Genomic DNA, 20,511 nt, shown 5'->3' with positions numbered 1-20,511 from the left:
TGTGTCTTCCGACACTGAATGACAAGATGGTGAAATTCAAGGACCTTCTGCTCACAGCTTCCAGGCATCTTTTGGGCAAGTCTGGTGCGTGTACACATGCTTAGTCCCTTCCATTTCACAAACCTGAAGCACCAGTTGTGTCCTGCTTTGATATCAGTAACTTCTTTTTCGTCATCAATTCTTTTTTTTTTTTTTTTGTGGGCCATCATCTTTAATCCTAGCTTGCACCCGGCGGGCAAGTAAAAACACACACTGGGCTCCAAAACCCACTCATTCAGTGCTCACAAAGCTACTGACTTATCTGAGTTTCCTACAATCAAAGGTTTCTAGCTCACCAGACTTATTCACCTCTGTTCCCCATCTCCTTCCTTCTCCCTGCACAAACTCTGCACAAACTGCCTTCTCACTCAACACTCCGCCATCTTGGCTGCTTCTTCTGGCCTCCTCCACGTGGCCTTTCTCTGCTCTCTAATGCTAATGTCAGGAACCGAGAACTCATCATCAATTCTTCTTGCTTCATGGTGAACCAGCGGCGAAGCGAACATAAGTGGCGCCCGGGGCACGACACTTTATTGGCGCCCCCTCCCCTTCTACTACCTTTTCCTGTTTGTCTTGGAGACCATTTGGCGCCCCTCTGTGAGCGGCGCCCAGGGCATGATAGAACCCCTACCCCCCCACACACTACACTACTGTGCTGAACCACCTCTGTGGACACAGGAATTCCAGTTGCCCTTTGCTCTTCAATCCATATCTTCAATTCCCTCTCTGTATCAAGACATTTTGCTGACTCGCCTCTCATGACCTTCTTCTGCCGTGGCGTTTTCAGTAGGGTTTCTTCTTCCCGTAGCCAGTCTCGGATTGATTTCTCAGTTGGAGGAGGACCAAACTTACGTCTAGCAACATGATTTCCATTCACTTTTGCAAACTGGATCACTTTCAACTTGAATTCAGCACTGTATGAAAATCTTTTCTGAGCCATTTCTGGGCAGAATGTGGCAAAACATAACCTACTGTAATATACTGTAACAAGTGCGAAACAATGAGCACGAAGACAACAGGCGCAAAAAAGTGGAGAATGCAAGTAAAAAAACCCTACAACCACTGTATAAAACGCACTCAGTTTTTAGACCCCAAATATTTCAAAAAAGGGTGCATCTTATACATAAGGAAATATGGTATATTTACAAATAAATAAAAATAAAACATAAAAGTAGACAGAAAAATAAAGGTATCTTCAGGCAAACAAAAACATTTTGTCATTAAAAGGCCCTCACTACAGAAAATTCTCAAGATATAATAATATGAAGGAAAATAATTCCAAATAACATATAAGAAATCAAAAAATTAGAACTTTTTTTTATCTTTGAAATACAAAAGAAAAGTGTAGTGTAAGGAGCATGGGGTGGGTTGGGGTAAAAATGGGAAACAAAACGTAAGTAAATATACTCCTGGCCTGGGCCCTATACTTTTATAGATTCCACCAATCAAAATATCTAATTATCAGTAACTAATTGAGTGAACAGGAATTAAGAAAGGATTCACAAACTGACCTGGGACTCCCCAGACCAGACAATGAGGTAAGAAAAAGGAAGGAGGTAAATCACAGCCGCTGTGCTGGGAAACCAGAGTAAAACCATCTCATTTTGTTTAAGAATGGCCACTCTAAACGTCCCAAAAGAAGTACCTAGGCAAACTGGGTTCCCCTATAAACTTCATTCCCTCCTCTTCCTGGGTTTGAGTGCGACAGTTTAAGAAGATACTTAGAACTGCTGGAAAATCTAGAGTTAGAAAAGTATGGGGAAGCATGACCAGGTAGTGGCACAGCGGATAGAGCGTCGGACTGGGATGTGGAAGACCCAGGTTCGAGACCCCGAGGTCGCCAGCTTGAGCGCGGGCTCACCTAGTTTGAGCAAAGCTCACCAGCGTGAGCCCAAGGTCGCTGGCTAGAGCAAGGGGTCATTCGGTCTATTATAGCCCCCGGTCTAGGCACATATGAAAAAGCAATCAATGAACAACTAAGGAACTGCAACGAAGAATTGATGATTCTCATCTCTCTCCCTTCCTGTTTGTCTGTCCCTATCTGTCCCGCTCTCTGTCTCCACCACAAAAAAAAAAGAAAAGTATGGGGAAGGGGAAGCCTGACCAGGTGGCGGCACAGTGAATAGAACATCGACCTGGGACACTGAGGACCCACGTTAGAAACCCTGAGGTAGACAGCTTGAGCACAGGTTCTTTGGCTTGAGTGCAGGCTCACCAGCTTGAGCACAGGGTCACTGTCTTAAGCATGGGATCATCTACACAATCCCATGGTCACTGGCTTGAGCCCTAAGGTAGCTGGTTTGAGCCCAAAGGCACTGGCTTGAGCAAATGGTCACTGGTTCAGCTTGAGCTCCCCCCCAGTCAAGACACATATGAGAAGCAATCAATGAACAACTCAGGTGCCACAACTATGAGCTGAAGCTTCTCATCTCCCTCCCTTCCTCGCCCACCCACAAAATAATAAATCAAAAGTAGATGAACAGGCCCTGGCCGGTTGGCTCAGCGGTAAAGCGTCGGCCTAGCGTGCGGAGGACCCGGGTTCGATTCCCGGCCAGGGCACACAGGAGAAGCGCCCATTTGCTTCTCCACCCCTCCGCCGCGCTTTCCTCTCTGTCTCTCTCGTCCCCTCCCGCAGCCAAGGCTCCATAGGAGCAAAGATGGCCCGGGCGCTGGGGATGGCTCTGTGGCCTCTGCCCCAGGCGCTAGAGTGGCTCTGGTCGCAACATGGCGACGCCCAGGATGGGCAGAGCATCGCCCCCTGGTGGGCAGAGCTTCGCCCTGGTGGGCGTGCCGGGTGGATCCCGGTCGGGCGCATGCGGGAGTCTGTCTGACTGTCTCTCCCTATTTCCAGCTTCAGAAAAATGAAAAGAAAAAAAAAAAAAAAAAAAAAAAAAAAAGTAGATGAACAAAATAAAAAAAAGAGGGAGGCCACAAAAAACTAAGGTTACTATATTAGGTAGTTTGATCACTTACCATCATTCTTTAATTGCCTTTTATGCCAAGAAGGTCATTTATCAGATAAATCCATGGGGTGTGACTCCTAGAATAAAAACAAAAATTATATATAGAAAGGCTGTTAGGCCTGACCAGGTGGTGGCGCAGTTGATAGAGCACCAGACTGGGACACAGAGGACCCAGGTTTGAAGCCCTGAGGTCACCAGCTTGAGCACGGGCTCACCAGCTTGAGCGTGGGGTTACTGGCTTGAGCATGGGATCATAGACATAACCCCATGGTCACTGGCTTGAGCCCAACATCATTGGCTTGAGCCCAAGGTTGCTGGCTTGAGCAAGGGGTCACTCGCTCTGCTGTAGCTCCCTCAATCAAGGCACATATCAGAAAGCAATCAATGAACAACTAAAGAAACTAAGAAGGCCTGACCAGGCGGTGGTGCAGTGGATAGAGCGTCAAACTGGGATGCGGAGGACCCAGGTTCGAGACCCCAAGGTCGCCAGCTTGAACGCAGGCTGATCTGGTTTGAGCAAAAGCTCACCAGCTTGGACCCAAGGTCACTGCCTCAAGCAAGGAGTTACTCGGTCTGCTGAACGCCCACGGTCAAGGTACATATGAGAAAGCAATCAAACAACTAAGGTGTCGCAAAGAAAAAAAAACTGGTGATTGATGCTTCTCATCTCTCTCCGTTCCTGTCTGTCTGTCCCTATCTATCCCTCTCTCTGACTCTCTCTGTCTCTGTAAAAAAAAAAGAAAGAAAGAAATTAAGGAGGTGCAACGAAGAATTGATGCTTCTCATTTCTCTCCCTTCCTTCCTGTCTGTCCCTCTCTCTGTCTCCATCACAAACACACACACCAAAAATAAAAAATAGAAAAGCTACTAGTCAAAATGAAATATTCATAAAAACATACAAATCTCATCCCCACAAGTTTCCCATTAAATTAACAAAAAAAAAACTGCTCCTTTATACTGCCTGTTTCAATATAACATATTTTAAATACTCAATGCTCTAAAAAAAAATTAAATGAAGATAAAGTGTTAATTACATGAACAGTCCACAATATCCCAACAGAGGCTTCAAACTTTTTTTACTATCATCTATAAACACATATACAAACATTTTATATCTTGACTCAGTTTATACAGCTTTAATTGAAATAAAAGTTTCATGAAGTAATATGTATCCCTGTTGTGTGAGATGCACTCTGATATTTCCTTCTCTAGTCTATTTTTTTAAATGGTGCTTTCACTGAATGATTTATGACCCACTAATGAATCCCAACACAGTATAGAAACACTGTTGTAAACCTTTCTTAGGAACTTTCAAAATGTGAGATTTTAGCCTGACCAGGCGATGGCGCAGTGGATAGAGCAGAGGACCCAGGTTCGAGACCCTGAGGTCGCCATATTGAGCGCGGGCTCATTTGGTTTGAGCAGAAAGCCCACCAGCTTGAACCCAAGGTTGCTGGCTCCAGCAAGGGGTTACTCGGTCTGCTGAAGGCCCACGGTCAAGGTACATATGAGAAAGCAATCAATGAACAACTAAGGTGTTGCAACGCGCAATGAAAAAAACTAATGATTGATGCTTCTCATCTTTCTCTGTTCCTGTCTGTCTGTCCCTGTCTATCCTTCTCTCTCTCTGAAAAAAAAAAAAAAAAGTGAGATTTTATCAGACTGTCTTAATTACCAATTACATAAGAATCTCCTTAGAACAGACCATACCTTTCAGGGAACCTACTTAATGTGGCCAGGCCTATACTCAAAAGAAATCCAAAGCAGAGATTTGGATTTCTAGACAAAACACAAAGGAACAGGGAAATTGATAGAAAGAAAGGCCTAACCCTGTAAGAAGAGCTAATGAACAAAGAAAAACAATCAGCAATTGGAACCAAACCTTCTGGGATGACAGCCTACATCAGTGGTCGGCGAACTCATTAGTCAACAGAGCCAAATATCAACAGTACAACAATTGAAATTTCTTTTGAAAGCCAAATTTTTAAAACTTAAACTATATAGGTAGGTACATTCCTTACACTGGGGAACAATTTTTTTTTCCATTTTCTGTTGCATGAGGTTTTAGAACTGTTTATATTTCTGCATCACTGATTCCAAATCTGAAATCTGTTTTTTGGTGCATGCTCTAGTTTTTATGCAATTTTAATTTCTTTTTGTTATAGTTAATGGCATGCATTGGTTTTTAAATTGAAATTAAAGGGCAACGACTCTTGGATTGAACATAACCACAAGGCAATTAATGTTTTACAAACATCACTTCTACATAATTGTAGTTGTTTTTAAATGTAAAAAATTATTATCTGATAAAAACATCCTCTTATTTTAAGATTGAATCAGGTCCTGGCCAGTTGGCTCAGCGGTAGAGCGTCGGCCTGGCGTGCGGAGGACCCGGGTTCGATTCCCGGCCAGGGCACATAGGAGAAGCGCCCATTTGCTTCTCCACCCTCCCCCCCCCCCTCCCCCCGTTCCTCTCTGTCTCTCTCTTCCCCTCCCGCAGCCAAGGCTCCATTGGAGCAAAGATGGCCCGGGCGCTGGGGACGGCTCCTTGGCCTCTGCCCCAGGCGCTAGAGTGGCTCTGGTCGCGGCAGAGCGAACCCCCGGAGGGGCAGAGCATCGCCCCCTGGTGGGCAGAGCGTTGCCCCTGGTGGGCGTGCCAGGTGGATCCCGGTCGGGCGCATGCGGGAGTCTGTCTGTCTCTCCCCGTTTCCAGCTTCAGAAAAATACAAAAAAAAAAAAAAAAAAAAAAAAGATTGAATCATGGCTTCTTCGAGTAGGCGTAAATGTAAGAATAGTCCTGACACCTCCTGTTATATATGTGGCTGTTACACACTTCAACATCAAAGGCGCAGTATTTCATCATTTGTGACACGTGCATATATTGCCTATTTTCAAGTTCCCCTTGACAATCAAGACAAGAATTGGGCTCCTCATATCGTGTGTCATAATTGTGAGGAAATGCTTCGTGACTGGACAAAAGGAAAACGCAAAGGAATGCCTTTGCTATTCCCATGGTTTGGCGTGAACCTAAGGACCACAGCAGTGACTGTTATTTCTGTCTGATCCATACAAAGGGCATCAGCAAGAAAAAACGGCTTATGTTCACATATCCTAATATTCCTTCAGCAATACGACCTATCCCACACTCTGAGACACTCCCGGTTCCAATTTTCAATGGTTTTATCTCTTCTAAGGACGAAGAAAGTGAACATGGTGATCAAGTGTATTTTGATAAGATGCATGAGAAAATGGTTGTAGAATCTGAAGGGTCTTCTTCTGATGCCAAGCAGTCAACCCCTCAGCAGTTTAGCCAACCCGAATTGAATGACTCAGTAAGAGATTTGGGCCTATCAAAGAAAGCAGCTGAATTATTAGTCTCCGGAGGCTTCAAGGAAAGAATGAACTTCACCGGTCAGCTAAAGTATCCCATTTCAGGAAGCGTGAACAAATTTTTGTGGACTTTTTTTCTGAAGACAAACACTTTGTTTACTGTCATGATATCAGGAGTCTTCTCAGCCAGCTAGGTGTTACCACTTACAGTCCAACAGAATGGTAGCTATTTCTTGCCAGCTCTAAACGGAGTCTGAAATGTATTCTCCTACACAACGGTAATGTTTATGCAGCGGTTCCAATTGGTCGTTCACCTCATCTGCGAGAAGAATATAATGACATAAAAACTGTCCTTGACTTTCTGAAGTATGAGAAGCATAACTGGATCATTTATGTGGATCTTAAAGTGATAAATTTTCTGCTAGGACAACAGAGAGGTTTCACAAAGTATCCTTGCTTTCTGTGTTTGTGGGACAGCTGAGCTTGGGAGAAACACTGGACACAGAAACGTGAAGCTCTGGAAGTAGGGATGCAAAATATTGTGAATGAGCCTGTAGTTAATCGAGACAGGATCATATTTCCCCCACTTCACATCAAACTTGGCTTAATGAAGCAGTTTGTTCAGGCTTTGAATATAGAAAATGAATGCTTTCAACATATTATTTCTGCTTCTCCTGCCTTGTCTTTCGAGAAGAAAAAAGCAGGTGTATTCGATGGACCTCAAATTCGAACCCTCATACGTGACAGAGAATTTGCCAGGAAGATGAATAAGGAGGAGAAAGCAGGATGGCAGTCTTTTGTGGCAGTTACAAAGAACTTCCTTGGCAACAAAAAAAAACAGAAAACTATGAACTTCTGGTTCAAAGGATGCTGTTGTATTTCCACGACATTGGATGTAACATGAGCGTTAAGATTCACTTCCTGGCCTGACCTGTGGTGGCGCAGTGGATAAAGCGTCGACCTGGAAATGCTGAGGTCGCCGGTTCGAAACCCTGGGCTTACCTGGTCAAGGCACATATGGGAGTTGATGCTTCCAGCTCCTCCCCCCTTCTTTCTGTCTCTCTCTCTCTCCTCTCTAAAAATGAATAAATAAAATATTAAAAAAAAAAAAAAAAAAAAGATTCACTTCCTGAACAGTCACCTTGATAAGTTTCCCGAAAATCTTGGAGCTGTTAGTGATGAGCAGACTACTGCTGGAGCATCAAATGAGATTGTCCTCAACAAGAACACAAACACAAGAGCTACAAACGCAAATTTTTGCCTGAATAGAATTTAAATAAGTTTTGCACAAATTTTATGATTAAAATAAGTGTTTTAATATGTTCTATTTTGAAATTGTAGACAAATTTTGATGCAATCATATATTTTAGTGTATTAGTGTATTTACTGCATTATATAAATTAATATATTTTCACTAGGATGATGCCCAAGAAGACATTCTACTTCATTATGTTAAACTAAATGTTGAAAATTTTACAATAAGGCCTGACCAGGCGGTGGCGCAGTGGATAGAGCGTTGGACTGGGATGTGGAAGGACCCAGGTTCGAGACCTCGAGGTCTCCAGCATGAGCACGGGCTCATCTGGCTTGAGCAAAAAGCTCGCCAGCTTGTGTTCAGGGTTGCTGGCTCAAGCAAGAGGTTACTCGGTCTGCTGAAGCCCCCCAGTCAAGGCACATATGAGAAAGCAATCAATGAACAACTAAGGCGTCGCAACGAGAAACTGATGATTGATGCTTCTCATCTCTCTCCGTTCCTGTCTGTCTGTCCCTATCTATCCCTCTCTCTGACTCTCTCTCTGTTCCTGTAAAAATAATTTAAAAAATTTTTTTAAAAAGAAAATTTTACAATAAGATCAAAACCTAAAATCTTGAATTGCAAAAGAAACTAGCTTACAGAGAAAAACTAATGTCAGATTTGAGATCAGCACACTCAAATTAGGTAAGAACATCTGTTTTTGTGGATGCAAAAAAATTTTGCTCCCCAGTGTTATCGAGGTAGCGCCTGCACGTGGTATTTTGTGGAAGAGCCACACTCAAGCCACATGTGACTCATGAGTCGCAGTTTGCTGACCAGGGGCCTATATCATTTATCCTTTGTCAAGTGAATTTGTTCCTTTTAAATGCACCACTTCAGCCTGACCAGACAATGGTGCAGCGGGTAGAACATTGGACTAGGATACAGAGGTCCCAGGTTCAAAACCCCAAGGTCACCAGCTTGAATGTGAGCTCATCTGGTTTGAGCACAGGCTCACCAGCTTGAGTGGAGGGTTGCTAGCTTGACAGTGGGATTATAGATATGAACCCATGGTCGCTTCAGTGTAAAGGTCACTGGCTTGAGCAAGGGGTCACTTACTTTGCTGTAGCCCTCCTCCGTCAAGGCACATATGAGAAAGCAATCAATAAACAACTAAGGTGGTAACGAAAAATTAATGCTTCTCATCTCTCTCCTTTACTGTTTGTCTGTCCCTCTCTCTGTCTCTCTCATGAGAGAGAATAAATAAATAAATAAATAAATGTAGCACTTTAAATGAAAACATATGTCCAAACAACAATTTATAGCCAAGTATTCATTGCATTATTATTCATAATAGCCAAGAAGTAGAAATCACCAAAATATCTATCAGTTGATGGATAAAAACGTGGTATGGAGTATTATTCAGCCACAAAAAGGAAAAAAGTGTTTATACATGCTACAACATAAATGAACCTTGAAAACATGCTAAGTGAAAAAGCTAATCACAAAAAACTACATATTGTATAATTACATCTATATGTAATATCCAGAATGGGCAATCCATAGAGTCAGAAAACAGATCATTGGTTGTCTAGGACTAGGGAGCTAGAGGAAAACAAGAGTGGCTGCTAATGAATTGCTTTCGGGGATGATGAAAATGTTCTAAAATTCACCATGGTGATGGTTGCACAACTCTGAATACACTAAAAGAAAATGGGTAAATTGTATGATATAAATTATAGCTCAGTAAAGCCATCATATATATACAGTGTGTCCGTAAAGTCATGGTGCACTTTTGACCAGTCACAGGAAAGCAACAAAAGATGATAGAAATGTGAAATCTGCACCAATTTATTAAAAGGAAAACCTCCCAGTTTCTGTAGAATGATGTGAAAGCATATGCACATGTGTATACAGCGGAGCAGCCCACGGCCATGCCAGTCGAGATGTGGACGGTACAGAGAAAAGTTCAGTGTGTTCTGTGGCTCGCTAAATTCAAATCCGTGACCAAAGTGCAATGTGAATATCGGCGCGTTTATAACAAAGCGCCACCACATAGGAATAACATTACTCGGTGGGATAAGCAGTTGAAGGAAACCGGCAGTTTGGTGGAGAAACCCCGTTCTGGTAGGCCATCAGTCAGTGACGAGTCTGTGGAGGCTATACGGGATAGCTACCTAAGGAGCCCTAAAAAATCTGTGCATGAGCCCACATCGAACTGCACTGAATAGGTATGAAACTGGGAGAGTTTTCCTTTTATTTGGTGCAGATTTGACATTTCTATCGTCTTTTGTTGCTTTCCTATGACCGGTCAAAAGTGCACCATGACTTTACGGACACACTGTATATACATTTTGTATTTTTCCGAAGTTAGAAGCGGGGAGGCAGTCAGACAGACTCCTGCATGTCCCTGACTGGGATCCACCTGGCATGCCCACCAGGGGGCGGTGCTCTGCCCATCTCGGGCATTGCTCCATTGCTGCCAGAGTCATTCTAGAGCCTGAGATGGAGACCATGGAGCTGTCCTCAGTGTCCAGGCCAACTTTGCTCCAGTGCAGCCATGGCTGCAGGAGGAGAAGAGAGAGATAGAAAGGAAGTAGAGGGGGAAGGGTGGAGAAGCAGATGGGTGCTTCTCCTGTGTGTCCTGACCGGGAATCAAACCCGGGAATCAAACCCGGGACTTCTACATGCCGGGTCAACGCTTTACTGCTGAGCCAACCCGCCAGGGCCTAAAGCCATTATAATTTTTTTTTAATTTATTGATTTTGGGGGGGGAGAGAAAGAGAGAGAGAGAGAGAGAGAGAGAGAGGAGGAGCAGGAAGCATCAACTCCCATATGTGCCTCGACCGGGCAAGCCCAAGGTTTCGAACCGGCAACCTCAGTGTTCCAGGTCAATGCCTTATCCCACTGCGCCACCACAGGTCAGGCACCATTATAATTTTTAAATGCAGTGTCTCTGTTCACAACACTCCAGTGCCTCTCCACCTCTCCATCTCACTCAAAGTGAAAGCCAAACTCCTCACAGTAACCAACCACACCCTAAACTTTCTAGCTCTCCAGACCTCTCTGACCACCTAATCCTCTCCTTCCTCATGTTTCATTCCATCCCAGCCACATTGGCCTCTTTATATTTCCCTATATGCCAGACACACTCCTGCCTCAGGGCATTATAATTGCTGAACCCCCATCTGGGATGTTCCATCTTTGCTCACATGTCACTTTCCCAGTAAGGCCTTCCCAAGCACTCTTTTAAAAACTGCAAGCCATTTATCCTGATTCCCATCACTGGCATGTCTTATTCCATTTCTCGTCTAGAGCACTTATCACCTTATATTATTTACTTCATTGACATACTGCCCCATCTCTCCCAACAAGAATGAAAGCCCTATGATGTTTGTTGGTTTTATTATTGCTATATAGCCTTAGAACACAGAACAGTAAGAGGCATTGAGTAGGCATTAATTAAATACTAATGAACGAAGCCCATGCTAAAGAATCTTTGCTCACCATGTTCCTTTCCTTTCATCCTCTACATACACAGTCTACCAGCTCAAAAGTCATCTTCATGAAAATTATTCTGACATCCCCAGCTGACAGAGATTTTCATCTGAATTCCCAGACTTACTCCACATTCTTTAACTCTAAAAAGTGAGAGAAAGCAGGATACAGTGGAAAGAGTATAGAGAGGCACTGAACTCAACCAAATCACTGTGACCTTGAGAAGTCATTTAACCTCTTTGAGTGTTGGTATTCTTATCATAAATATGAAGGGTAGGTATGTACCCAACAGAAATGAAAATATATTTTCCACAGAAAGACCTATATACAAATGTTCAAAGCAGCTTTATTCATAATATCCCACAATTGAAATCAACCCAAATACCCATCAACAGAAGAGATCATCAAAATGACATATATCCATAGAATTGAAAGGAATAAACTGATACACATACAAAAAAAAAGGATAAATATCAGATTTATGCTCAGAAGAAAAAAATTGGACACAAAAGAACACATATGGAATGATTCCATCTGTACGAAATTTAGAACAAGCAAAAACTAATCCTAGGTGAAAAATAACAAAGTAGGGTTGCCTTGGTTGAAGGAGATGGACTGAGAATGAGTAACAAGGGGACTTCGTGGGAGATGAGAATGTTCTAAATTGGGATTATGGTAGATGAGAATGTTCTAAATTGGGATTATGGTAGCGCTTTACAATTGTATACAAAGTTGCAGATACTTACCAAACTGTCCACTTAAAAAGTGGGTGCAGCCTGACCTGTGGTGGCGCAGTGGATAAAGCGTCGACCTGGAATGCTGAGGTCGCCGGTTCAAAACCCTGGGCTTGCCTGGTCAAGGCACATATGGAAGTTGATGCTTCCTGCTCCTCCCTCCCCCTTCTCTCTCTCTCTCTCTCTCTCTCTCTCTCTCTCTCTCTCTCTCCTCTCTAAAAATTAATAAAAAAAGTAAAAAAAAAAAAGTGGGTGCAGCCTGACCAGGCGGTTGTGCAGTGGATAGAGCGTCGGACTGGGATGCGGAGGACCCAGGCTCGAGACCCTGGAGTCGTCAGATTGAGCATGGGCTCATCTGGCTTGAGCAAAAAGCTCACCAGCTTGGACCCAAGGTCGCTGGCTTGAGCAAGGGGTTACTCAGTCTGCTGAAGGCCCACGATCAAGGTACATAGGAGAAAGCAATCAATGAACAACTAAGGTGTCAAAACGATAAACTGATGATTGATGCTTCTCCTCTCTCTCTGTTCCTATCTGTCTGTCCCTATCTATCCCTCTCTCTGACTCTATCTCTGTCCTTGTATTAAAAAAAAAAGTGGGTGCACTTTTGTAGTAAATTATACTTCAGTAAAAATGATTCAAAGAAAAGAGAACATAGTTTAGGGAGGAAAACTAAGGTTATCCCTACTTTATAAACTTGTTAGAAGGATTTATATGAGAAACATATACTGTATACTGAAATAAGCATGCCACAGTGGGAAAGAGTACACAATGATGTAGGATTGAATCCCAATTTAGCCAATTATTGCAGTTACTAGTTATAGAGCCTTGGGCAAGTGTTTTAATCCCTCAGAACTGCAATTTTCTCTTCTGTAAAGAGAATAACATCTACTTTACATAGTTAAATGGTAGCATACTAGAGTATCATCCAGTTAATATAATATCTGACATAGGAGGCACCCAAATAATTTTTCTATAATATATAAAACCTGGCACAGAGTAGATGCTCTATAACTCTATAACGTTATCCATTTTCCTTGTACGAGTTTTCTTCTCTACTACATTTTAAGAGCCTGAAGGAAAGGGTCAATATCTAAATGATGATCTCTTTTACCTACTTAAGACAGTGAGTGTCTTACAAATGGTAGACACTCAACAAAGATTTTGAAAGGAAGGAAGTTGAATGGCTTGTTGATCAAGAGGCGTTAACAAGCAAAATACAGAATTTTTAGGATAGTGAAAGTACTCTGTGTAATACTATAATGGTGACACTCTAGGATAATCATTTTTAAAGTCTACGTTTAAAACACTAAACCCTTTAGACCATAATCATCAAAGTTATTTATAAATCCATTTATATAGTAACATTGGTTATGCTTCCACGAATAATCCAGCAGGTAAACTGACCTAAACCACCAAGTGGTTAATTGCAGCAAATAAATCGCAGCTTGTCTGATCGCAGCTTGCCTGACCAGGCGGTGGCGCAGCGGATAGAGCGTTAGACTAGGACACAGAAGACTCAGGTTTGAAACCCCGAGGTCGCCAGCTTGAGCACAGGCTCATCTGGCTTGAGCACAGCTCACCAACTTGAACCCCTCACTGGCTTGAGCAAGGGGTCACTCGGTCTGCTAAAGCCCCCCCTCCTCAAGGCACATATGAGAAAGCAATCAATGAACAACTAAGGTGCCGCAACAAAGACTGATGCTTCTCATCTCTCTCCCTTCCTGTCTGTCTGTCCCTCTCTCTCTGAGGGCTTACTATGTGCCAGGAGCAGTTCTAAATGCTTAACAAACACTTCATGTGCTTACTACCAACAAATTTATGAAGTGGAAAATATTTACCCTATTTTACAGATGAGAAAACCAAACCCCAGAAAAATTAATCTGCCAAAGGTAACAAAACTGAAACTGAAACTCAAGTCAGTCTTTCTTTTTATTTTCTTCTTCTTTTCCAAGTGAGAGGAGGGGAGATAGAGAGACAGACTGCCACGTGCATCCCCTGGCATCCACCCAGCAACCCCCATCTGAGGCCAATGCTCTGCCCATCTGGGACTATGCTGTCAAAGGAGCTATTTTTAGCGCCTGAGGCTGGAGACTTCAAGGAACCATCCTCAGCACCTGGTGCCAATGACCTTAAACCATCCCAGCCATGGCTGCAGGAGAGGAAGGGGAAGGGGGAGGAAGAGAGAGAGAAGGAGGGATGGAGGGAGAGAGAGAGGGAGGGAAAGAGAGAGAGAGGAAGGAAAAGGGAGAAGGGTGAAACAGATGATCACTTCTCCTGTGACTGGGAATCAAACAGGGGGCAGCCAAACACCAGGTGGATGTTCTACCTCTGAGCCAAGGGGCCAGGGTTCAGTCTGCTTTCAAAACCGTCATATCACATCTCCTTCCAAAAGACAACTTTCCAAATCATTAAAAATTGGCTGTAGGATTAGGCAAATACTAATTCCTTATTGGGTATTTATAATTCAGACCATTTTAATATGTGGCATAAACCAATAGGCACTCAACACATTTTTAGGGAAAGTCAGAGTTAACAGAAAAAAAAATACAGGGGTCAGAGCACGAATATTAAACCACAGGGGAGGCCCTGGCCAGTTGGCTCAGTGGTAGAGCGTCGGCCTGGTGTGTAGGAGTCCCGGGTTCAATTCCCCGCCAGGGTACCCAGAAGAAGCGCCCATCTGCTTCTCCACCCCTCCCCCTCTCCTTCCTCTCTGTCTCTCTCTTCCCCTCCCGCAGCCAAGGCTCCATTGGAGCAAAGTTGGCCGTGGGGCTGAGGATGGCTCTGTGGCCTCTGCCTCCGGCGCTAGAATGGCTCTGGTTGCAACAGAGGGACGCCCCAGATGGGCAGAGCATCGCCCCCTGGTGGGCGTGCTGGGTGGATCCCAGTCTAGCGCATGCGGGAGTCTAACTGCCTCCCCGTTTCCAACTTCAGAAAAATACTAAAAGCCTGACCTGTGGTGGCACAGTGGATAAAGTGTCGACCTGGAAATGCTGAGGTCGACGGTTCGAAACCCTGGGCATGCCTGGTCAAGGCACATATGGGAGTTGATGCTTCCTGCTCCTCACCCCCTTCTCTCTTTCTGTCTCTCCTCTCTCTCCCTCTGTCTCTCCCTCTCCTCTCTAAAATGAATAAATAAATAAATAAAATTTTAAAAAAAGAAAAATACAAAAAAAAAAAAAAAAACAACCTAAACCACAGGGGATAATAGACTGCCAACCTTAGGTATGAAAGCGTACTCCCAGATCTATCGTGTACTAGCAGGTGACCTGGGACAAGTAATCTCCTTCAGTCTCAGTTTTCCCATTCATAACATGAGCATAACGCCCATCCTATCCTTCTACCTTGGACTGTTTACGAGCATGAAATAATGTTAGAGAAAACATGTAAACTGTAACAAACAAAAATAGTGTCAAGGAATTAGTCTTCACTAAGATGACTCTACTGAACAGCTATTTTCACGGAGAATAAGCACGAAGGAGGAATGCAGTCCACCGGCTACAAGAAGCTGCTCTGAGACAGCGCCCGCATCTCAGCGGAGCCGGTCAACAGCAGGTGCTGCTCCAGGACCAGGCTTCTGCCTGCTTTCTCACAACACGGCGGGGAAAGGCGTCAACAAGGCGCTAAGAAGGGGAAACCAACAGAGAGGCGAGACGCTGGTTCGTCTCCTTACCCCTCCGGGCCTCCGTCCCCGCTTCCCCGGCATAGCGTTCAAAAAGCGCGGAAAACCCGCAGCCAAGGAGCAGACGGCGGCCATCACCTGTCAACTAAGGACTAGCACGGTGGCTCCTCCTGATCCCCCTGGCAGTGTGGACACCCCAGCAGCTCCCCCCTCGGCCCACACACCCATGCCGCCCCGCCCACCTCGCCCACAGTGGACACCCGGGCCCTCCCGAGCGACTGCTCCCCACCCCCAGCCGCGCTCCCGGCCCTCTCCGCCCCTACACCCAGGTGAGGAGAAAGGGTGGGGTGGGAGGGCGTACCCCGCCGTCACTGCGTCCCCGTGGCCCCGCGAGGCACTCCGCCGGCAGGCGTCCCCGCCCAGGCCCGCCCGGTTTGCGAGGCGCGCGCCCCTCGCGGACACTCACCCCGGCCGCCCTGAGCGGAGCCGAGCGTCCCGCCGGGAAAGGGGCGGAACTGTGGACAGCGGACCACGTGACCCGCGCTCTGGCCGCCCGCGCGCAGGCGCAGCCCGCTCCCCGCAAACGAGCCGCGGAAGCGGAGGCCTGCGCGGCTGCCTGTAAAGAGCGGTTTCCTACTTGAGCTGCCCTCGCACCGCTGTATCTGGCCAAGCAGCCCGCTCTTTCGTAATCCGTTCCTTCCCTTTGCGTCTCTTATCCCTACGTTGAGTCCCACAGAGGTCGGACCTGTAAACGCGCTTCAGAACGCAGGCGGGACTCCTCCATGAAATACTATTCGGACCCTCGGGTGAGCCAGGCTTGTATGGCTGAGTAGGTATCCGACAAAACACGGATTAAAGAATTTAACTATACGTAAATCACAGTTCTGAACAAAATAGTGAAGAGACTCAGTGCTGACCATAATTGTCATCTTTATCCACCTGGAGAACTCACTTTTCATCCTTTTCTCTCCTTAGTCACCCACACAGGTGGGAAGTCATAGAATCCAATAGAGTCTACCTCACAGTAAACACTGTCAGCCTTGTGAAGACTGTCAACCAAGGGACCTGTCGCCAACGCTATGCCAACAGGAGTTCCCAGTTTAGGGTGAGGTGACTTCGTTGATGAGGCAGCCCACCTCTAGCCTGGTAATCGCAGACTTCAAAGGAATCTGAAAGTGAGCTTGCTACTATGTATAATAGTTGAGGCAGAGGTGAAGAAAGCTTATGTAGACTATAGTGCCTGCCCCCACCCTGATTGCTCCGTTTCTATAAAACTGGTTCCTAATTGGTCAGAAAAGAGTCGCCCCGATCATGGAGATGCAAGTGAGTAAATGTGTAAATCTCAGTTCTTATTGGTTAAATTTGATCCTAGGCGTTCTCTTATAAGGGTCCACTCAGTAAGCCAGGAGCACAGTGCTAGAGGTTTGGTAGACCAGTCTGTGGCTCTTCACTAATGTGTACCCTACCTGAGGCACCTCTGCAAACAATGGCTGCTAACCTCTGGTTATGAGTTTGAGCCCAATTAACGACCAGGGGTCCTTTTGGCAGGTATGTTCTTTTCAGAGTCAACAAGACAGAACCAGCCTTATCAGGAGGTGGTGCAGTGGATAGAACATCAGCCTGGGATGCTGAGGACCCAGGTTCAAAACACCAAGGTCACCAGCTTGAGCATGGGATCATAGACATAACGCCATGGTCACTGGCTTGAAGCCCAAGGTCATACTGGCTTGAGCAAGGGGTCACTGGCTCTGCTGTAGCCCCCCCAGTTCAAGGCACATATGAGAGAGCAATCAATGAACAACTAAGGTGCCACAACTATGAGTTGATGTTTCTCATCTCTCTCACTTCCTGTCTCTCTCCCTCTCTCTTTCTCTCTCTCTCTCTCTCTCTCTCTCTCACACACACACACACACACACACACACACAGACAGAACCATATTGTTGGCTCTTTCAGTTCCTCTCCCCTTACCTTTTTAGGAAAATTGCTCTTTCTTTGATTTATTTAACAAATGCTTATTGGGCACCTACTACATATTCTGGATGCTTGAAGTTAGTAAATAAACTGGACTAAAAATTCCTGCCCTTTTTGGAGCAGGGTGGAGACAGATAATAAATAGTGACTATAATAAGCTACATGATAAGGTGATAAGTACTACGATAAACAAAATGAGTAGGATCCCAAGGATAGAGTGGGGACTATACTGTGATTTCATATAAGGTCATAAGGGCCTTATTCTCTTATCAGTTTCCCCTCTTTCCTCTTCTTTTCATTCCCATAATGACTTAGACAACCTCAAATCACCTAACCTGTGGTGACACAGTGAATAAAGCATCAACCTGGAACACTGAGATTGCTAGTTTGAAACCCTGGGCTTGCCTGATCAAGACACATATGGGAATTAATGCTTCCTGCTCCTACCCCTGTCTCTCTCTCTTTCTCTTCTCACTAAAATTAATAAAGTCTTTTTTTTTAATTAAACAACCTCAAGTCTCTCCCATCTTGAAATTTCCCACCCAACCTACCAAACTCCACTTCAACCTCTCCTTTCTTTCTCTTTTCCATCTGCCCTTCACCAGCGACATTTCTCCAACTATCTAAACAAATATATCTCCAATTCCAAATCTGCTATTCATGTCTAGTAACTCAAATAATTGCACTTGAGTTTCTGCTCCACCACCACATGGAAACCATTCTTTCCAAAATTGCTAGGAATCTCCCCAGTGCAGATCCTGTGGACATCATCATTATAACCTCCGTCAATTTCTCTGAATTGGTTGACACACCTTCCTTCTGGAAACTCTCTTTCCTTGCCTTCCATTTTCACTCTCTTGATCTAACTTCTCCATCTCCAATCACTCCCTTCCCATCTCTTTTGAAGTCGCCTCTTATTTCACCTATCACTTAAATGTTGCTATCCCTCAGAGAGAGGTGCACTAGACACTCTGTCTCTCGAGGGTGATTGCTTCCTTTTACATAACATTAGATAGCATCTTTGTGCTCTAGATTTCCCAATATATATCTCCAGCCCCAATTCTGCTCTGAGCTCAAAATCCAAATGGTTATCTCCACCTAGACCTCTCAAAAATCAATAGGACAAAAATAAAAAACACTCATTATCTTTCATATATACATAGAAAACAATTTATTGATATATAATTTACATATTACACAACTCACCCACTTAAAGTGTAAACTTTAATGATTTGTAGTGCATTCATAGAGTTATGCAACTATCACTAGAATCAATTTCTGAGCATTTTCATCACCCTAGAAAGAAACACCTTCCTCAATAGTCACTTGCCCATTTCCCTTCAACCATAAGCAATGACTAGTTTACTCTCTCTATATATATAGTTGCCTATTCTGGACATATTATGTAGAGAGAATCATGCAATACGTAATACAGGCATACCTCAGAAGTATTGTCAGTCCAGTTCCAGACCACCATAACAAATTTCATGTAAAATATTACACTAATAATTTTTATACAGATTGCATGTTGAAATGCTAGTGTTTTGGACATGCTGAGTTAGTAAAATATATCATTAAAGAGTGATTTTTCACCTGGCCTGTGGTCACACAGAGGATAAACCATCAACCTGGAATGTTAAGGTTGTCAGTTTGAAGCCCTGGGCTTGCCTGGTCAAAGCACATACGACACATAAGACAAGCAATCAATGAACAACTAAAATGAAGCAACTATGAATTCATATTTCTCAATCTCCTCTCTCTTCTCTATCTCCTCTCTCTGTAAAATCAATAAATAAATCTTTTTTTAAAAAAACTGATATTTCTTTGTCTGAAGCAATGTTATATGGAATGCCATGATGAAGCAATGTTATATGGAATGCCATGATGGTATATAAGATATTTAAGGTCTCCGGATGATGACAGGGTCTGAGGCATGGTGGGCAGGGGTACTGAATGAATGTTGCCACCATCAAATATTGCTTATGTTTTTGAACAACACTTGTTACCATAAAGATGAGATTTGGTTAAAGAAAAGCGTGTACAAAACAAGTAATGCATTTATACTGGGTACTAGAAAGCAAACAAAATAAATAAAAAGAGTAAATTATTGGAAATAATGTCTCAAATGAATCTTTCGCCAACCAAAAGAGGTTTCAAAATACCATATTTAAGGTCCTGTATAGATCATAACTATAGATAACATACATCAACTAAGCTACCAGTTCAATGCTTCTGATTCTGAAGCGCCCTGTTTGTTTTCCCCAAGTGGTCATCCAGCTCGTTTCTGGAAATGTAAGACGACAGGAAATTCAACCTAAAGCCACTCTAATAGCTGAAAGTCCTCCCTTGTGTTAAATGGAATTTCTTCTCACTGTAATTTACACCCTTGAAACTAATTTCACATCTTGAACTCTTTCATATTTCAGTGTTGATAAAGTTTCTACAAACACACCCAACCTTCCATATAGAAAATGAGCCAAGCCTGACCTGTGGTGGCACAGTGGATAAAGCATCGACCTGGAAATGCTGAGGTCGCCGGTTCAAAACCCTGGGCTTGCCTGGTCAAGGCACATATGGGAGTTGATGCTTCCAGCTCCTCCCCCCCGTCTCTCTCTCCCTCTCTCTCCTCTCCAAAAATAAATTAAAAAAAAATTTTTTTTTAAAAACAAACAGGGAAATACTATTTGGCCTGACCTGTGGTGGCGCAGTGGATAAAGCGTCGACCTGGAAATGCTGAGGTCGCCGGTTTGAAACCCTGGGCTTGCCTGGTCAAGGCACATATGGGAGCTGATGCTTCCAGCTCCTCCCCCCCTTCTCTCTCTCTGCCTCTCCTCTCTCTCTCTCTCTCTCCCCCTCTCCTCTCTAAAACGAAAAAAAAAAAAAATGAGCCAAGCCCTGCCCAGCTAGCTCAGTTGGTTAGAGCATTGTCCCAAAGCACAGAGGTTGCTGGTTTCATCCCCGGACAGATCACATACAGAAACAGATCAATGTTCCCGTCTCTCTCTCCCTCTTCCTCTCTTGCTAAAATCAATAAATAAACATTTGGCTCTGGCCAGTTGGCTCAGTAGATAGAATGTAGGCCCAGTGTATGGTCGTCCCAGGTTCAATTCCTGGCCAGGGCA

The 20,511-nt window shown here is 44.2% G+C and overlaps 1 protein-coding gene across 5 annotated transcripts in view; it reads right to left on the bottom strand.

The window, feature by feature from the left end:
- SCAPER (S-phase cyclin A associated protein in the ER) overlaps nucleotides 1-15,919 on the bottom strand; it is a 312,812-nt gene extending 296,893 nt beyond the window's left edge. Inside the window, exons 1-3 of one of the 5 annotated variants that reach the window (XM_066239326.1) lie at nucleotides 15,779-15,830; nucleotides 7,335-7,407; nucleotides 3,013-3,079 (exon numbers count right to left, since the gene is read on the bottom strand). In XM_066239326.1, the coding sequence (XP_066095423.1) occupies nucleotides 3,013-3,018 (6 nt within the window). In that variant the 5' untranslated portion in view covers nucleotides 3,019-3,079; nucleotides 7,335-7,407; nucleotides 15,779-15,830. Of the gene's footprint in view, nucleotides 1-3,012; nucleotides 3,080-7,334; nucleotides 7,408-15,778 lie in introns of all 5 variants that reach the window. The other 4 variants (XM_066239322.1, XM_066239325.1, XM_066239323.1 and 1 more) reach the window with 4 other exon arrangements.
- Nucleotides 15,920-20,511: the final 4,592 nt, after the last annotated feature.

Source organism: Saccopteryx bilineata, chromosome 7 (genome assembly GCF_036850765.1).
Source record: "Saccopteryx bilineata isolate mSacBil1 chromosome 7, mSacBil1_pri_phased_curated, whole genome shotgun sequence".
Lineage (NCBI taxonomy): Eukaryota > Metazoa > Chordata > Mammalia > Chiroptera > Emballonuridae > Saccopteryx > Saccopteryx bilineata.
This window is presented reverse-complemented; position numbering and strand designations above follow the sequence as displayed.